This window comes from Botrytis porri (genome assembly GCF_014898465.1).
Source record: "Botrytis porri strain MUCL 3234 chromosome Unknown BPOR_019, whole genome shotgun sequence".
NCBI classification, from domain to species: Eukaryota; Fungi; Ascomycota; class Leotiomycetes; order Helotiales; family Sclerotiniaceae; genus Botrytis; species Botrytis porri.
The window spans coordinates 563,138-581,101 of NW_024066093.1; the positions used below are offsets into that span (position 1 = coordinate 563,138).

General features: G+C 41.6%; 8 protein-coding genes across 8 annotated transcripts; 5 read left to right on the forward strand and 3 right to left on the reverse strand.

Annotated features, from left to right (window-relative positions):
* Positions 1-330: 330 nt before the first annotated feature.
* EAF01_011117 (uncharacterized protein) lies at positions 331-1,309 on the forward strand. Its single transcript, XM_038919374.1, has 5 exons — positions 331-491; positions 569-593; positions 650-934; positions 992-1,028; positions 1,079-1,309. The coding sequence occupies exons 1-5, from the start codon at positions 438-440 to the stop codon at positions 1,146-1,148; spliced, it is 471 nt and encodes a 156-aa protein (XP_038765245.1). The 5' UTR covers positions 331-437; the 3' UTR covers positions 1,149-1,309.
* A 1,243-nt stretch (positions 1,310-2,552) lies between these two features.
* Positions 2,553-3,375, reverse strand: EAF01_011118 (uncharacterized protein; the record flags this gene model as incomplete). Its single annotated transcript, XM_038919375.1, has 2 exons — positions 2,553-3,252; positions 3,302-3,375. 2 exons carry the CDS (start codon positions 3,373-3,375, stop codon positions 2,553-2,555), a joined length of 774 nt encoding a protein of 257 aa, XP_038765246.1.
* Positions 3,376-6,221: 2,846 nt separating this feature from the next.
* EAF01_011119 (uncharacterized protein) lies at positions 6,222-8,205 on the forward strand (the record flags this gene model as incomplete). The annotated part of the gene is made up of 9 exons (XM_038919376.1): positions 6,222-6,230; positions 6,285-6,451; positions 6,529-6,644; positions 6,743-6,762; positions 6,818-6,918; positions 6,972-7,066; positions 7,142-7,468; positions 7,539-7,952; positions 8,006-8,205. The coding sequence occupies 9 exons, from the start codon at positions 6,222-6,224 to the stop codon at positions 8,203-8,205; spliced, it is 1,449 nt and encodes a 482-aa protein (XP_038765247.1).
* A 959-nt stretch (positions 8,206-9,164) lies between these two features.
* EAF01_011120 (uncharacterized protein) lies at positions 9,165-10,475 on the reverse strand (the record flags this gene model as incomplete). Its single annotated transcript, XM_038919377.1, has 1 exon — positions 9,165-10,475. The coding sequence occupies one exon, from the start codon at positions 10,473-10,475 to the stop codon at positions 9,165-9,167; it is 1,311 nt and encodes a 436-aa protein (XP_038765248.1).
* Positions 10,476-11,293: 818 nt separating this feature from the next.
* Positions 11,294-12,154, forward strand: EAF01_011121 (uncharacterized protein; the record flags this gene model as incomplete). Its single annotated transcript, XM_038919378.1, has 1 exon — positions 11,294-12,154. One exon carries the CDS (start codon positions 11,294-11,296, stop codon positions 12,152-12,154), a length of 861 nt encoding a protein of 286 aa, XP_038765249.1.
* Positions 12,155-13,714: 1,560 nt separating this feature from the next.
* Positions 13,715-14,256, forward strand: EAF01_011122 (uncharacterized protein; the record flags this gene model as incomplete). The annotated part of the gene is made up of 2 exons (XM_038919379.1): positions 13,715-13,734; positions 13,794-14,256. 2 exons carry the CDS (start codon positions 13,715-13,717, stop codon positions 14,254-14,256), a joined length of 483 nt encoding a protein of 160 aa, XP_038765250.1.
* A 412-nt stretch (positions 14,257-14,668) lies between these two features.
* EAF01_011123 (uncharacterized protein) lies at positions 14,669-15,289 on the reverse strand (the record flags this gene model as incomplete). The annotated part of the gene is given in 3 exon segments (XM_038919380.1): positions 14,669-14,790; positions 14,808-15,007; positions 15,072-15,289. The coding sequence occupies 3 exon segments, from the start codon at positions 15,083-15,085 to the stop codon at positions 14,669-14,671; spliced, it is 336 nt and encodes a 111-aa protein (XP_038765251.1). The 5' UTR covers positions 15,086-15,289.
* A 1,531-nt stretch (positions 15,290-16,820) lies between these two features.
* Positions 16,821-17,915, forward strand: EAF01_011124 (uncharacterized protein; the record flags this gene model as incomplete). Its single annotated transcript, XM_038919381.1, has 1 exon — positions 16,821-17,915. One exon carries the CDS (start codon positions 16,821-16,823, stop codon positions 17,913-17,915), a length of 1,095 nt encoding a protein of 364 aa, XP_038765252.1.
* Between the last annotated feature and the right edge of the window lie 49 nt (positions 17,916-17,964).

Consider the following 17,964-nt stretch of genomic DNA (forward strand, 5'->3'; position numbering starts at 1 on the left):
TTTGATCGGAGCCTGCGTAACCTAGAGATTATCTCATCCTGTGACCCTGAGCCAAGAGATCTCAGTATCATGCGGGAGCATCATGTTGGTGTATTAGAACAAGTACGTTCAGTGCCAGAATGAGATTTTCAATAACAGTTAACACATTAATAGATATTGACATGAGGGCTCTGGTGAGAGTCCCTAAAGTCTGTCAACCGTGAAGGTTGTGATGTCACTTGAGGTCGTCAGAATGTGGTATCGGAATAACAGATATTCCGGACCCCGCCATCGTCATAATTGATTTTTGAAAAGCATTTCTTTCCTTTCACACAAATGAACCACATAGAATTTCATCGCATATAACTGGCATATCTTCAGAACTTCCACTATTTGATACATTCTCCCCTCAAAAATACCACAACTGCACTCTCAAATAGCCTATCGCAATCGCAAGTATGAGTGCGCCACCTGCTAAGTTCGATGCCGAAAAGGCAGACAATTTTGAAGATGTAAGTTATCCGCCATTGTATGCGCGCCAGACTCTCTGATATACACGTTGCTGTTCGCGAAACTGACACATTCTTAGATCGAGAAACAATTCGCAGTCAAAGGTCGGCGTTACTCCAAGATCTTATTCTAAATACCCCGCCATTAACACCGAAGTTAGCTGTTCAACATATGTCCACATACTGGGCAATTCTTGAAAAAGTCCGCGGATCATCTCTCCGACTCACAAAAATTGATAACGAGATCTATGAACATTTGATGAAGGATTTCCCAGAACTTGACCCGGCAGCCACAATCAATGAGGATGAAATGAAGAGCAAGACAGGAAAGGAGAGGTGGAGAAATTTCATGATGAAGTATGAGAAGACCGTGGAGGATTATAACTTCGGAACGATGTTGAGAACCAGTCCAAAATCTGAATATGAACAAGACGCAACCATCTTTGGTATGTTTAGTTGTACTGGTCATTTGGAATGGTGAAGCTAACGATGGCCTTGTGTAGTCCCTAGAATGCAATTCTATGCTTACGAGATTGCAAGGTTAGTCCATTTTACCTATATGAAGCAACTATTCTCTAACCACTCAATAGAAACCGCAAAGGATTGAATGACTGGATCTACGAAAAAGAGCACCCAGAGGCCGAGAAGAAGGCTGCTTAGGAGAATGATCCAAACAATAAATTTCGCTTAAAAACATTATACCCTCAATCACCAGAAAATACATTTAGTATATGGACTACGTACTATAACCATAGAACTCTGAACGTGAGAACTCGAAGCCGACTCTTTCTTATTACACCAACGCAGCACGTTATCAGCCGTCTGAGATCCAAGTTTCTTGTTTTTGTTCTGCTTCTTGAACTAAACTCCGGCCAACCATAGGCGTTTGTGTCTAGTGCTTACAGGAGTTCAACAGACGTTCGATTTGAGCAAAGACAACCTGTAATTTCCCAACCAGCAGTTTTGTGACCTACAAATCTAAATCCTGCATTTCTACATCTTGCACTCATATAGCGTGCGATTTTACAACCATTTAATTCTTGACTTCGAATAGTTTCCAAGGTTGAGCCAAGTGGCCAAACGGAGTCCAGCTTCGGTGGTAATTTGAATACAGTGGTACTAACCGCCGTTTGACCAGTATATATTTTCTTTCTTATAACAATTCCTACCACCTCTATGCAAAATTGACCATTTCCGATACCTCCGCGCTTGATTATCAAATTTTAAGATGAATAATTCTATACACGATGCCAGTCGATCGTAAAACCCAAGAACATCCAAAATAGAAGTAAAGATGTAGACTAACGAATTAACAAGAAGACCAATACAAGTAAGGGATCTAAGGACGAAAAATCATCAGGCAGCACAACTTCGAGAGATACAAGAATCCAAAACTTATTGCAGAAAAGCTGGAATAATCGTCTGAAAACCATGCGTCAAGTTCAAAAGAAGGATAATGCGGAAGATGGAAAGGCAAACGGGGTGCAAGGCGTGTTAGCTGATGCAGCTCAAATGGCAGTTGACACAAAGAAGCAGAGCAGAAAAATTGTGATACTGGGATGAAAACAGGTTGAAGAGACACACGATGCGAACAGCATAGAAAGAAGGGACAATAACAAGTATTGGTCACCATACCGTTTAATAGTGTAATTACCGTTCACCTAGGCGCGGTGCGGAGTCAGATTTTCATCAGCAGATGGTGGGTAATAGATAGCATGGGGGTGTGAATGGACGTTGGTGAGTTCAATCATTGGGTCCAAGGTTGGTGTTTGGCATTATGGGTATTGCTTTTTCGGTTTGCCAGATTGCAGTTGTTAGGATGCTCAAAGTTTCCCACTTAATAGCATGTAGGATAGATTTTAAGTCACAAATGTTCATTACCGAGATTGGGAACGCGTTTAGTCTTTAAATTGCCCACGACTTGGAGGGATTTGGATGTCAAAGCCTTTGAAGTATTTTGGCTATTTGCTAATCTTATTATCACATACCTAGCAGTTGAACGACCGACACGTTCTGTTGATCTTGTTACTCTCAATTCGCACCCCAGCATCCCGCAACTCACATTCACACATCCGTCTCGCTATCAAAACACGTCTCTCTATACTTAGGACACATCTCATTCCACATATGCTGATGATAATCACAGGGCTTGACTCTCACCGGATTCCTAGGATCCGTTTCCACCTTCCACGGAGACCCCGCCGGTTCCCAAATAGCCTTCATCGTATCAGATTGAAGTCCATCAGCCCTTAGCAAAGCCTCGTCAATACTGGTGTCTGATTCTCTACATTTTGAACCGTAGAAACATCCTAGGGATTGCGAAACATAACATCGGGCTAAGAACCTTTGTGCTGTTGAATGCGTCTGAGTCGAGGATTCGGGTTTGGTATGCTTGTATACATACATGACAATTTCCGTTGTGGGGAAAGTGTTCGATTTGAAGTAGAAGGATACGATGCGATTCATCATCACGTCTTGCAAGATGGGGATCTCTTTCTTCTCAGCGAATATGTAGAGATCCCATAAAATCTCGATGTTTTTGATAGTTTCGGGTAGCCAAAATCGGCCCCGATATGCAAATTGTAATAGTCCTGTGAGAACTCTGGGATCGATGACAAGTTTGAAGTATTTGGAGTTTTCAATGGGACCAAGGATACTCCTGAAGAGTCGGGATTGGCAGCGAGTGAGTAGCTCGCGGTGTACAATGAACTCTTTTTCTTCGCTGTAATGGGCCGCGGCTATCTTTACCATGACGTGGTTTGCACTGGAGATTTGATTAGTATATTGTAGATGTAGAGAGATGTGGTACTCACCGGGGTTTTCCAGGTAAAGGGGCAAAGCGAGGGTCTGCTTCTTGCCAATCGTAGGTGGCGAGAGTCTGGGACATAGATGGTATTTTGTGCGTTAGATTGTTCTTGGGATATGAAAGAAGTTGTATATTCTTTAGTAGATTATCTGTGAGATATTTCATATTAAGAAGGGACTTTCGTTGTTGAAAACTTTTGTCTTTCTAGAATCTCGAAGTATATGGATGAACTTATGGTATCTGATGGTATCTGAAAGTGAGTTCTTGTAAGTTGAAACTTATCTATGAAAATGTTATGTTCGGAATAAGTTCACATATACAGAACTTTCAATAGGTATCTACGGTTGTAATTCTACAGTTTTCAGTCAGGCTCAGTATGGTCGGGTTCGAGAAAGCCACTGATCATGGTAGAGGGCTGTTGCAGTACGGTTCTACCGTACTGGTGAAGCCCAGCGGATGCATCTGAATGCGATTGCATGGCAGAAGTCGAGGCAAGGTGGAAACCACTTCGTTTAATGATGTCAGGAGCTCAAAATTCAGCAGACCAATTTGAAGTTTGAACACGGCAAACCAAGTGATAACGACTGCAGTATCTCTCTTTGTAATCTGTTCCACAAGATCTTGTAATGTTCCGGTCGTTGAATATCGACAGTCTATACTAACCGCACACTTAACAGCACCCCACTCTCCACAATAAAAGCTGATGCTTTCACAACTCTCTTGATGGGACTGACATTCTCTACATTGGCCACTGTTTATTTTGAATCACGTTACAGTGCGTAATCTTGGACTCATCGTATCTCACACGGAAAATTAATGAATATCTCAATTCATTTGGGAAACAAGCAAAGGCTTTCGGCACTAATGCGGTTGCAGAGATGTTAACTTCAAAACCCTATGAACTTACCATCTGCTTGACTCTCTGTTGACTATCATTTACAGAAGACCTGCTGTGACAGAATAAAACCCACCGTCTGAACAATACCTAGAGGTTGTCTCTCGCATCGCTTGTAAATCTTGGAGGCATGATGGTATGATTATGGGCCAGGTTTTTTGGTGACAATTATTGTCATTTTGAAAAGTCAAAAAGTAGCAATATTTTCATGCGTAACGTCAATTCCCAAACAATTCTTTCAAGAACCAAACTGGTGATCATAGTTCTTGTTAACTGGGGACTATTGAATGACTACCTATTCAATCTTGTGAGGAGATGGCACGTCGCTCAGAATTACACTTCTATGGGAACTGATTCACAGAAGTTCAATGTACAAGTGTAGGAAGGATGTTTGTGTAAAATCATGATCTCTTTTGCTCGGTTTCCTAATCCTTACCCTATAAACTCGATTTAGCTGACTTTAGCCATTTACGACACCTCTCATTATAGCTTATATTAATGAATGACTGAAGAGCGCAAGCAATAGTTCCTACCTCTTCCCTCTGCCTATCACAACTTTGAATTATTTTGCTTCGGCCTTTTCTATAACACCAGCTTCAAAGCCTTCAATTGTAGTAGTAAGTTCTCCCATTCACTTGATATATGTAAGACTTAGGTATAATGGTGGTTGAAAAAGGCTTGAAAAGATCCAGCAAGTTTTACCTCCTCACAAACTGTCCCTATCAGAATAGCAACATGGGACAAAGCTGTGTACGGCCTAAGAATATCTCCACACAAGAACAATCACGAGGCAATTTACTTCTGACAACATTTTCGCATTAGTAAATACTTATAGAAACTATGACATAATCACGTATAGACCGTGTCCTAAATGTATCAAGGGTTGCCGGCTCAGTAAGTAGGTAAGCATGATCCATTGGAACTCAGCTTTCGCCAAGCGTATCTCACAGTTATTCTTAGAGAGAACCGTCTTGTTCGAAGTTGATTTGAAATCAGGCCAGTCATCATTCAAAGACTTGTAGACTCTGCCTCCCTTGCTTGATAACTTCGGGTGGTGAGTAGTCAGGTGTGAAGCAATCCCAGCTTGTCCCCCAGCCCCTTTCTCGTGCATCCCATAGCTAACATGAAGCGAAAGCAATGAGATATAATCAATGACCTCCCTCGGATTCAATGTTATTCCTAGAGAAATAATAGAAAAGACCCTCGAATGAAAAGGGTATCTTCGCAAATCAGTAAATAGGGCTGAATGCACAATTTGATGCCAGCTTTGGTTGCACTCAACAATAACAGGTTCATGATACGTATTTCGGAGTCTCATCTCGACTTTTTATTGAGGTATCGTGAATAATATTGAGGCTTTCCTCAGCGCGGCATGATAAACAATCGAAAAATCGACCACTAATCACAGTGAGATTTCAGGCACCTGCGTAACCAGTCCTAACAGGCTGGTTTCTAATCATTCAATATTTGAGCTTCAATACAACCATTTATGGATACATCTTAGAAATTTACGATGATCAGCTAAGCCGCGTGACAAGATTTTGCCGTGAAAAGCGTATTCTCGGTAAGTTGTGCCGCATCTTCATGCCACATGAATGAATGTAAGCTTACATGCCGTTTCAAAGCGAAGTAATATCGGTAAGGCTATTTAGGATCACGAAATTATTGAAAAGATACGAAATCACAAGTCAGCTCAACGGTAAGCTTATAGAAATCTATACCATCCCACCCCGTAATATCGGTGGCGGTGTATTGTGCCTCGAAAATTGGAAGAGTCACGCCCATTTTCTGAGGTACTGCTTTCGGCTTCTGCGCACGCCTCTTACACGGTATGATTTTCAACAGTGATGGAACTATATCGGAGTGTTAAACTAAGAAGCCTAGCTATGCACTCTTGCAATCTATAAATTAAACGTTGTCCCACGAGACTCTGCAATTACAACTAGACCACTCAGAATTGCCCTCTCTTGTTCTTTCTCCAGTTACAAAATCTATTTATCACATATACCTGCCCCGAGAAAATCAAAACAACATGGCTCAAGTATGTAGCGCAAGTCTTCCATTTAAATGAGACGAACTAACATGACTATTAGAGCAATGGCGTAACGTCGGAACCAGCCATCACGACGATGAACGGTGCTCCCGTTCTAAAGCCAGCATCTACCCAAAGAATTGCAATCAGCTCAGAGCCACTCTTCTGCTTCAAGATATCAATCTCTTGGAATTGATCCAACATATCACTCATGAGCGGATTCCAGAACGGTAAGTCGAAAACGACACTCCTCATCGTTATCTATTGCAAGTCTTCATCATGAACTAAGCTAATTTTACATGTTCAGTGTCGTCCATGCAAGAGGTACCAGCGCTCACGGATACTTTGAAGTCACCGACGACATCTCGGACGTCACATCCGCGGCATTTTTAAACAAAGTTGGAAAGCAGACAGATTTATTTTGTCGGTTCTCTACGTAGCCGGCCGAGCAGAATCTGCCGAAACTGTCCGAGATACTCGTGGTTTTGCCTTCAAAATGTTAACTGAGGAAGGTAACTTAGATTGGCTATTTCTCAGCACTGTAAGTCAATCGGATGAGTACTCGAGAATAGTTCAAAAGCTTATAATTTAATTAGCCTGTCTTTCCAATCCGAGATGGAGCAAAATTTCCATCTTTCACTCATGCAACCAAGAAGAACCCAAGAAGTGGTTTACCTGATCACAAGGCATTTTGGGAGTACGTTCTTCTACCCCCCTAGGCTATTATAACAGACTGTTAACCTTTCATAGCTACTTCACTCACAACCAAGAGGCAATTCACTTCCTTATGTTCCTCTTCAGTGACCGTGCTACACCAGTTGATTTCCAACACGCCGACATCTTCAGTATCAACACCTACAAATTCACCTAATCAGACGGTTCATTCACATACGTGAAGATCCATCTCAAGACCAATCAAGGAGTGAAAAACTTTACACAAGATGAGGCCAATCAAAAGGCTGGTGTCGACCCAGACTTCCAAACTCGTAGTCTTTATGAAGATATCGAAAATCAGAAATACCCGACGTGGGATGTTTTTGCACAGATTATTGACCCTGTCAAAGCCGAGAATTACCATATCAATATCTTTGACGCAACTAAAACATTCCCATTTTCGGAATTCCCTCTTCGCAAATTCGGTAAAATTACACTAAACAGGAATGTGGATAATTTCTTCGCAGAGCAAGAGCAAAGTGCTTTCAGTCCAACAAATCTTGTCCCTGGATGGGCTCTGACTCCAGATCTTAGTAAGTATTTTCTTCTAATCAACAAGAACAGAGTTTCCTCTCTTCGTTACGATTCTAACAAGTGCACTAGTCATCCAAACCCGTGCTCTTGCCTACGCAGACACTCAAAGATATCGTCTTGGAGCCAACTTCGTCCAACTCCCTGTCAATGCTCCATACAAAAAGCCTTTTACTCCTCTCATCAGAGACGGAGCTGCTACTATCAACGGCAACTTCGGTGGGACTCAAAATTACTTCCCATCGTCTTTCTACAATGTCGGAGTGGCAACACAATATTCACAACCCGATGAAGAACAATTCCAAGGAACAGTTGTCAACTTCGAGAGTGAAGTCGTCGATGCAGACTACGTGCAGCCAAGAATATTTTGGGAGAAGACGTTGGCTCAAGAGCCAGGTCAGCAGGATAACCTTATCAGCAATGTTGCTGGTCATTTGAGCTCTGTTACTGGAGAGAAGGGAATTGAAGTTCGGCAAGCGGTCTATGGTATAGAATGCATGTAGCCCTCAATTCAACCCAATTACTAACTCTACAACTAGCAATGTTCGGCAAAGTCAACTCAGATCTCGGCAAGCGTATTGAGACTTCAACAGAAGCTTTGATCAAGCAAAACGAGACTGTAACGGTGACCAAAGATATGAACAATATCAAGATCAGCAAGCAAAATGGAGTGAAAAATGGTATACCAAATGGTAACAGCCATAACAGTGGTATGTTCGCTCATAAGAATTGGATCTAGATGATATGGGTTTCGTTGTATTTGTAATGTATTGTTGGAAGTTGGAACGAGTAAAGTCCGTTTTCTGAAAAAAAAAACCCCCCGATTTATGTAGTGATAAGTGCGGGGATGTATTTTCCTGAATCAAATGAGAGAGAAGATATAGAAGAGATTGATGAAGAAGCGGACAATTTTAATTTATTTTGGATGTATTTGGCACCTTGCATTTGATTATCAAGAAAATTGGCGGCCCTCATTGGAAACTTCCCAAATTCAAGCCACCAAATGAGCTGGAAACCTATCCCGAGTTCCAGACGTTCTGCGCTGTTCTACCAAGTAGCTCGGAATCTCGAATCAACCAACGAGATAGGGAATGGTTCTTCACGCCGCACAAACTTAGGGTAAAAGACTGCAAAAACTCATGCGAAAGCCGTTTCTTTGCCTCTGGAATAGGAGTTATCAAATAGAAGATCAATCGACAGGAATCTCTGATATGTTCGGAAGTTCAACACCGCTAGTTTCGATCCCTTAATTTAGGAATCCACATTCCAAGAGCTACTGTGGATGTGTAATATGATGATCATTTGATGTAATGGGATGATGATAATCAGATTGCTCATTGAAAAAGGTGGAAATTTAAAGCACACACGCCTGGGGGGGAGAATCCTGTCGCCTCTTTTTAAACCCAGATTAATCATAATTGGGTGTTGATCATTGTTTGAGAGATAGCATGAAAGACAATAATTGGAATCGCTTTGAGGAAATGTGACCAATTAGAGGAATAAGTTGAATAACAATTTCTGAAGAAAAAAAAGCTCTAAGATTATCTACAAAGCGTCGATATAATATTCTCCTGTCTGGTTAACCCACGACTGTGTGCGCCTTTCTTAGTCCCTGGTATATGCCTCCCAAAATTCAAACGCCACGCGTATTATTCTAAAACAAAAACTTTCTGTGCCAAGGGTGAGTAACAGGCTATTTTATGATGAATACCATATGGGAACTGGCATCGATAATTCCCTTTGCGGATGGTTTGATTCTGAATTCTGAAAGCCATAGGTCCCTGCTGGTGGAATGCGGTATAGTTCCGGTTCATTGAACTGTTCCTGATAACCTCCTCCAAACAAGGAATAATGTATATGTTGCTGACTGTCCCATTGCAATTGAGGAGTTTGCTCCCGAGAATTACTGCGTTCTACTTGAACATTGCTTTCTGGTTGCTGAGAACTTTCCGGGATTGGGCCACTCGCGATCACCTTCTCAAATAAAGCCGCCCTCTCATCTTGTAACTCCTTCCTTTTCACTTCGAGAACTTTTTTCTTTTCTTTAACTTCCTCACGAAAGTTAACTAGACGTTCATTGCTATTCTTTATCTCTTGAGATAATCGTGACCGTGCTGCGACTACCTGCCGCTTGGACTTCCTGATATTCTCTTGAATTTTGAGGTCAGAGAAATTCTTGTCGAAAATGACATCGGACATTAAGCTTCCTTGTGTAATGTTCATCGGACCTAAAGGTTGAACAGCTGGTTGCATTTGTCGTGCTTGAGAAACCAACACTTCTACCTGGGAAGAAAGATTATGAGCTTTTGCAAAAGAAGATCGTTCCATCATATGATCGAATCCTCCATCAATTCCCCATGCATTAATATTTGGTGACTGTAATGCATAATCCATAGTCAGGATGCACTGGTTCATGACGGTGGAAGCTTTCTGCAAGATTAATAAAACGTTGGACTCGGTACTCAGCAGTAATTGTCTCTCGTTGAACGAATCTTTGGCACGAGAAAGAATATGTTCCTTCGTATCTTCCGTTGGAAAATCATGTGATGGACCAGAAAATATAGAATTATAAAGAGCATCCAATTCAGCTTGTGCTGCATTGTGTTCTTCTGCCAAAGGTTTCAACGACGAAGCTTTGGATTTGATATCTTGGAGTGTGTCTTTCAGATGACCTAAATGACGCTTGGCCTCCAACTCTTTCTGGATTGCATTCAACCATTCTCGGTGTTCTTGCTCTCCCACCTCGATAAATTTGTCTTTTCTCCCACGTAATTTGTACGCCAGACGTTTAACAGTGGAGCCTTGATATTCGTCGTAGTCTTCGTGTTCCTTTGCACTTGCTGCAACTAATGTTTTTACTCGTTGCTCTTGCTGGGAGATGATACTCTCGATAGATAATTGGTATTGTGTGATTTGAATGTATTCAGACGGTGCATGATCTGTTCGTGAAAGGATGGAGAGTAGATGCGCGTTCCGAGCAGCTGAGGCTAAAATGTGTTGGGTTGCCATGGATAGACCTTTATTTTGCAAGTGTTTAAACCACAAGAGATTATCAGGAAGGGGATGGAAGCTTTTCAATATGTTAAAGCTACAAGGAATTGGGAGAATGACGCAAAAATGTGTATCTCCAGACACATTCGAGCGGTTCGCTGTATATTATGTCAGGGCATATCCACTCACCGACATGATCGCTCTTTTAGCTGCAGAGTCAGCACAGCCTCAGATTGCCTGCGCCTTGCGTTTGTGAATTATTCAGCGAATCAAAATCAAGACCAAGGTACAGGAATACTCCGACAAGAACTTAGAGCCGACTTGTGATTCTGAGAAGGCTTTTGTGACTCCGAATCTTTCGGATATGGCCATTCACTTGCATGGTGCCACGAATAACATGATACGAGCCTCGGTGTTCAGCATGTACAATCTTTTGATTATATTGTCGAGATTTTGAATGAATATGGAGAGACAATCAACTCCTGAGCGTTTTGTGGGAGAGAACCGCGCGCATACCAGTTCGCATTTTTGTTTTCTTCCATGAAGCGGCGTTATCTACTGGGCTAGAATCACAATCGACGAAACATTGCATGCTGATTTCAATTTTTACGTAAGCAAAACAATCTAAGGCTAAGCGAGGACTATATGTAGCCTTGCATGTTCTCAATCGTCAGCCTTATCTACATCTCGACACAAACGAACGGCGTCGAACCCTTTCTCTCAAGCATCATATCCTTGTGTCAATAGCCTTCTGATAACAATAATCTGTCTGAAAATTACCGGAGAAATAGGTGGCTCAATCTTTTGTTTCAAATTCAATTATTCGGAAGGGGATCATGTCCAACATAACCAACACGACCGTCGAGTCGAAATGTGAATCTGCCAATGAAATACCAGCGTCAAAACCAATCAACAATACCCGATTCCGCCGAATCCTGACACTTGCCGCAATAGCAGTTGTCAAAAGATTTCGTCGCCGTGGTCCTGGCGTTCTCAATATATCCAAAGGAATTTGCGTTAAATTTGGAACTTTCAGAACTTTGGCTGAAGCGTCAGCCATGAAATTCATTGGAGAGCACACGTCTATTCCAGTGCCTAAAATCTACTGTTCTTTTGTACACAAGGGAATAACGTATATTGTGATGGAAAGAATACGTGGAAAACAAATAGCGCGTGGATGGGCACTTCGGACGCCCGAATCGCAAGCTAAAATTCTTTCACAAATTCGAGAGATGGTTGCAGAGATGCGCAAATTGACTCCAAAAACGTCACATATCGCGAACGTTGACGGCGGGATATTATACGATGGAAGACTTGATGGGCCGGAACAATTTGGGCCTTTCGGAAACACTAATGAGTTTCACCGATATCTGCGGTCGGATGTTCCAGCTCGTCCAAACAACCCGGAGGGTGTGAATGAGCTCATAGAATGGCAGGATAGACCTTGGCTCGATCTACCTGTCTTCACACATGGCGATTTGAGTAGTTTCAACATTCTGGCAGTCGGCGACAAAGTGGTCGGAATCATTGATTGGGAGACTGCTGGGTGGTATCCCTTCTATTGGGAGTATACAACAGCCATGTACGTTAACCCGCAGAATATGTTCTGGAAGAAGGAAATTGACAAATTCTTGGATCCATTTCCTACCGCACAAGCTATGGAAGAGATTCGGCAAAAATACTTTGGAGATTACTGAGTCGAAACCACATCAATGCTATTCTACACAAGGCCGCTACCTGGATCATGGCATTGAATCACGCGAAGGTATCAGCAGGATCCGAGGGCAGCTATAATCTCTTTTTTCCGGTTGCTGAAATGCTAGGCGAATATCGCTGCCAAGTTGGCATTTGAAGACTATAATTTCTGGGGGCCTATGTTGAACGATTTGTAATACCCATTTGCGAGTTCTGGCTGTTTTCTTTATCGCTCTCTAAAGGAGACAACTTGGCGTTATAAGAAGCTAAAGTTGATAAAATCTAGGGAATGTTATGAATTCACAATGATCACTTTGATGTACATTAGCGTTTTCTATCTGAGATAATTTTGTTGTTTCAATCCCAATTTTGGTATCAATAATCCCTGATACAGGTATGATTCTTTGGTCAACAAAACATCCCTTACTATAGTAATAAAGTCTTAATCGATTTAGTCTATGTATAGCTAAGCTATACTAACTATGCAATACATCTAAATGGTGCTAATTGTATAAGGTAAATAGGAAAGCAAAGAAAACCCATCCCCCCCTAGATGATTTAGATCTGTTATCATAAAATCCCATTATATCATTGAACCTCTATAATCTCCCCATTTACCCCCTACAACCCTTACAATTCTCTACCTCTTATACCTATCTCTACCATCCCTTCCTACTCTATTCGATTCCTTCCAATATACCAAATCCTATAATTAATATATTGCTGCTTTGCTATAGGAGTATCTTCACCCTCGGGTTCCCAATCCTTAGATTCTTCGAATCCCATTCGTAGTATAAACAATTCGAACTCCAATCCTGTACTACAGAATATTCCATTGTTGACCTTCTCCCTCTGGTACTTCAACCAGACTGGGTTCTAGGTTCTATTCCATCCCTTACTATACATCGAGATTTATTGTATGAATATCCAATCATTCACAAAAGTAGACCGTGTTTCTGCAGTAGGCGGCGAAATTGCCCGCCCATTCTATCAAAGCTCAATGCCTAATCCTTTCGGCTCATCAGAGCTACCCTCATCTCAAGCCCTGAAGCTTTTATTAATAAATAATTTAGTACGATAGCAATGGAAAGAATACCACCGGTCTAAATTACTGCCATGTCAACTCACAACGGCGATTAGATTATAGGCGGGTTCAGATCAAGGCGATCAATCAACGTACACACATACGACTTATCTAATTCTAAATACCCAACCGTTTAGCGCGCACTAGTATGCGACCGCGGTCCGGCTATTACCTTTATATCTAGCCGCGATAGAACAACATACCATACGATTGCTACACGACGACTCATACATTAGGCTATATTCTCGAAACAAAACTACAGGGGCATTGTTAGTGGAAAGATCCTTGTGTTAGTTTATGCATATGACAAGTTGCTGTGCTCTGATAAAAGATTAGACACCAAAAAGACTATTTAATTTCACGCAAGTGCTCACTTCACTTCAGCCATTTGAAGAGTAAATAACGCTTTGAAACAATCACGCCTTCCGGCAAGCATCGTCTCTATATCGCCCTTTATGCTCGTGGTGGAAAACCCACCATGTCGGAGAAAGAAGACACGTAAGAATGCAGCTTCCACGCTCTTTTTCAAACGTTAGCTAACCATCTCGAACGAAAAGATATCATTGGGGTTTAATCGTCGGGCCTAAAAAGGAGGTTGAAGATTCACGAGGAACACGTTTTCACGCTAAGGAGTTTTTGTCCACCTCGACTAGAAAATCCGAATTCAAGTACGAGGAGGTGTCTATACCTCTTCTAGCAACGCAAATGCTTTTGGTGCGAGTGATGATTGCGAAGATAGAAAATCACGAACGCATGTTGCAAATACTACGGGCAATCCCCATTAGGAATAAGGAGGACGGTTGGAATTGTGTGGGGTGGGTGAGAGAGGCATTGGTTGAGTTGCAAAATGATGGGAAAACTTTGGGCACCGCTGTAATTGAATGGGCTAAGGTTAGAGACGCGGCGATGAACTATTGTCAGAGGAAGAAGGACGAGCATCGATTTGATGGGGTGGTTGAATGGAAGACGGATAAAGCTGCAACATTTGATTTGATCGATGAGAAGGAGGTGATACCTTAGAAATTTATGGATAACCTCCACAGAAAAGAGAAACAGATGGTAGGGCAAGCAAGCACCTACCAAGCTATATCATTATTCTCGTCCATTTAGATCAATGAGAGACGCTCAAATGTTGAAAGCATATTGAACAATCAAATTATTTCGGATATCCAAACCATTTTGAACATTCAAAATATCGTAAACATTCAGATCATGCGAAATATCAATTGTCTTCTAATTAAACTCAAGATTGCGGCGGAACTCATGCTACCCTCTCAACTGTGAACCCCAAGATCTTTCTCTCCGTACGTTCAGGCATATTCTCCTGTTTCATCCCATCTCCTCGATAGTCTAAAATTCGGCTGTCATTCTCCACTTTGATCCTGTTTCTTCTCCGACCTCATGCCACATTCTCTGAATTGTCTCACCCAAATTATACCCAATTCCCGTCCAATTCCTTCACACCCGGATTAGGATGGACATCACTTTCAATGTAATGAGCATGGAACTTCTCATGACCGCGCAACGTTTTGAATCCCAGATCCACATGATTGACTATTTCTAGTCCGTACAAATTGGTGCAGGGCGCACCGTCCAACACAACTCTACGCAAGTCTTAACGATATAAATTCCCACATATACCAAAGTCGACCCGTTCTTAAGACGTGACATGCGAGAATTGTGTCGTATTTCCGATGTCGGAAGATGGTAAGAGTAAGAAACATTGCTATCCAGTGCACACGTGAGAACGGATTCCCCATGCCTTTTCGCGCTGAAGATGAAGGACAAGGTGAAATTCGAACAAACAAAGCAACAATGTTTTGCATGTGACTTACGATTGAGTTAACATCTGTAGGTAGGATTTCAGTGGGTGGGATATTGCTGTAGGTTTAGAGAAAATCTCTAGTCTCTGGCTTTAACTTGTGCTCGGTAGTGGGAAGGTACCAGACGACGTCAGTCGTATTAGAAATCCTTTAACCCATGATGTCTCAGGATATACGGAGTATGGTGGAATTCAAAGTGGTAGCTAGACAGAATTAAAAAGAATCAGGACTATGTAAGAGTTCTGAAACTATCATGGATTGGTTATAACTCTACTTAGTAAATTTGATATTGATCAAACTACTTATACCCTTGTGAGGTTACGTGGCTTAGTGGTAGAGTGCTTGGCGCCGTGACATATATAGATAAATTTTATTTATAAAATGAAGTAGCTTATATAGTGATATGACTTATATACTAATGAATTATATTAAACTGAAATATAAGATTACTACTTCGATTGATTAAATATTAATTTAGGCTTTCAGAATCAAAAATTTAATTATTTCGATATTCGAAAAAATACTTTATTTTTAAACATTTTTATTGAACATTTATATAAGCTTTTAATTAAGAAAGCTTAGAATTTTTAACTCGTAACGTTTCTTTCATATAAAATAAGCGAATTGTTCGAAAATTTTAAGAAACTTAACTTTAACTCTTTATAAAAGCCATTATAAAAATATTTAAAAAATAATTTACTTTATTTCATTAATATTTTCAATAGTTTCGAATCTTTTTATTATATAATCTTCAATCTCAATTCATAATATAATAAACCAACTAAAGTATAAAAGGTTGAATATTCGAAGGTTTTAGTCAGAAAAGCGTTACATGTGTAGTAAGTAGGTTCTAGAACTCTTAGTATTCAATGGGTAGAGCTTCAACTGTGATTTTTGCTTGGCAAAATATTTATACACGGAGTATAACATGAAGTTATTCCAGGAACGGCAGTGGCTGTAATTAGAATGAGAACTGTCTCTTTACCAACATCTTCCAACTACCACCTGGTCAGGTCGAGATAGGAGAACCCGATTGCGCACTTGTGCGGCATAGTTGTATATCGCGGTTACGAGCATCTTTCCCGCTTTTCTCGGGACCTTTCTGTCTCAGGATATATACACATTCGGGGTGTTTGGGGAGGAAAAGCAAACCCTTCAAATATCCTGACTAGAGCAGCATAGCTGTCAATCAATGGTGGTTGGGACCTTCCCCATATCATTAGAATTGATCGGCCAACTGACATATCAATTGGTAAATTGCTGCTTTGGATCATCCTTCGTGTCCACTGCCGCTAAAGTACCAGTTGTCGCTATGCCACTGGTGAATTGAGCTTCAGCTTGAGCTTTTGTTCAAAAAATGATGTCAACCGTTCCCCACTCCTGCTGCCTCGGGTTCTCCCCTAGCCCCTCTCAGCCTCTTACATCCTCTTACCCCTCAGATGTTTCGTTATGATTCATGAAATATCGACAATTAATGTTCTAATAAGTATAAGGCCTAGTGTTTTCTCACATATGTAATAAATAATGGTTCCTATGTTCTGTCCTTATTTCCTACTGGAAAATTCCTTACCGCTACTCATGCAATCACTGCTCAGCTCAAAGCCTCGTCTTTTCTCAGCTGTGTCTTCCTTACATGAACTAGTAATATACGCACTCAATACGTGGACGGTTGCAGATCACTACGAGCATTTAAATTCTCCGTGAGGCGCAACATTACGTCCTTTTTCAGTCCTTCATCTTTGAGGCAGTTTTCGTCGCGAAATGACTACATCAAACCCATCACGAGATGTCGCTGATATTATTCAACAATCGTGTCCAGTAGACACCACAAGTCCATACGATCCCGGCTGGGTAGCAGGGAAAACGATCATCATAACAGGTGGAGCATCTGGTTTCGGCGAAGGCTTCTTCAGAACATGGGCAGGACAGGGAGCAAATGTGATCATAGGAGATGTCAACAGTGCAAGGGGCAAAGCATTAGTCGAGGAAGTGCGCAAGGAGACTGGCAGTCAAAATCATCATTTCTTGTATTGTGATGTAACAAACTGGCAATCACAAGTCGACTTCTTCCGTACAGCTACAGAGCTAAGTCCTACCAAAGGCATCGATGCCGTGGTTGCAAATGCGGGAATCACAGAAGAAATCATGTCATTTCAAAGACCTGTGGGTCTGGATTTGCCGGAACCACCCAAGCCGAACTTCAAAGCCTTTGACGTTGACATAGTCGGAGTTATGTATACCGCACACTTGGCCATGTGGCATCTGCCTCGAAATCCCAGATCACAAATAGCTAAACCATCGGCAATCCCTGGCCCAAATACACCGGATAGGCATTTACTTTTGATTGGATCGGTAGCCTCAATCGCTCCTCTTGCTGGGTCGGTAGAATATTCAGTCGCAAAACATGGGGTCTTGGGAATGTTCCGTTCATTGAGATCTACAGCCTTTGCTAATGGCATTCGAGTCAACATGTTATGCCCATACTTTATTGATACCCCTATAATCCCTGCGGGCGGTAGATTGATATTGGCAGGCGGGGCGATGGGTAAACCCGAGGACGTCGTAGATGCCGGGACAAGACTCATGGCCGATACAAGAATAGTTGGTAGAGCTTTGGTCATCGGTCCAAAGGTTCGAGTTAATGGAGACTTTGACTTATTGCCAGAGACGTCAAAAGAAGGAAATGAGAAGGCCGTGTGGGAGGCTTATGCTGATGATTTTGTCGAACTTGAGGTTTTCACTCTAAGATTTATCAAGTTACTCAATACGATTCAAAGGATCAGAGGTTGGGGAGGTTGGATACTTGATGTTGCGAAAGCATTGGCGTATCCCATAAGCTTCCTTTTGCGTCGGTAGAATAAACCACATTAGAGAAGACCTAGTTATATTCTAGGTTGACCTGGGT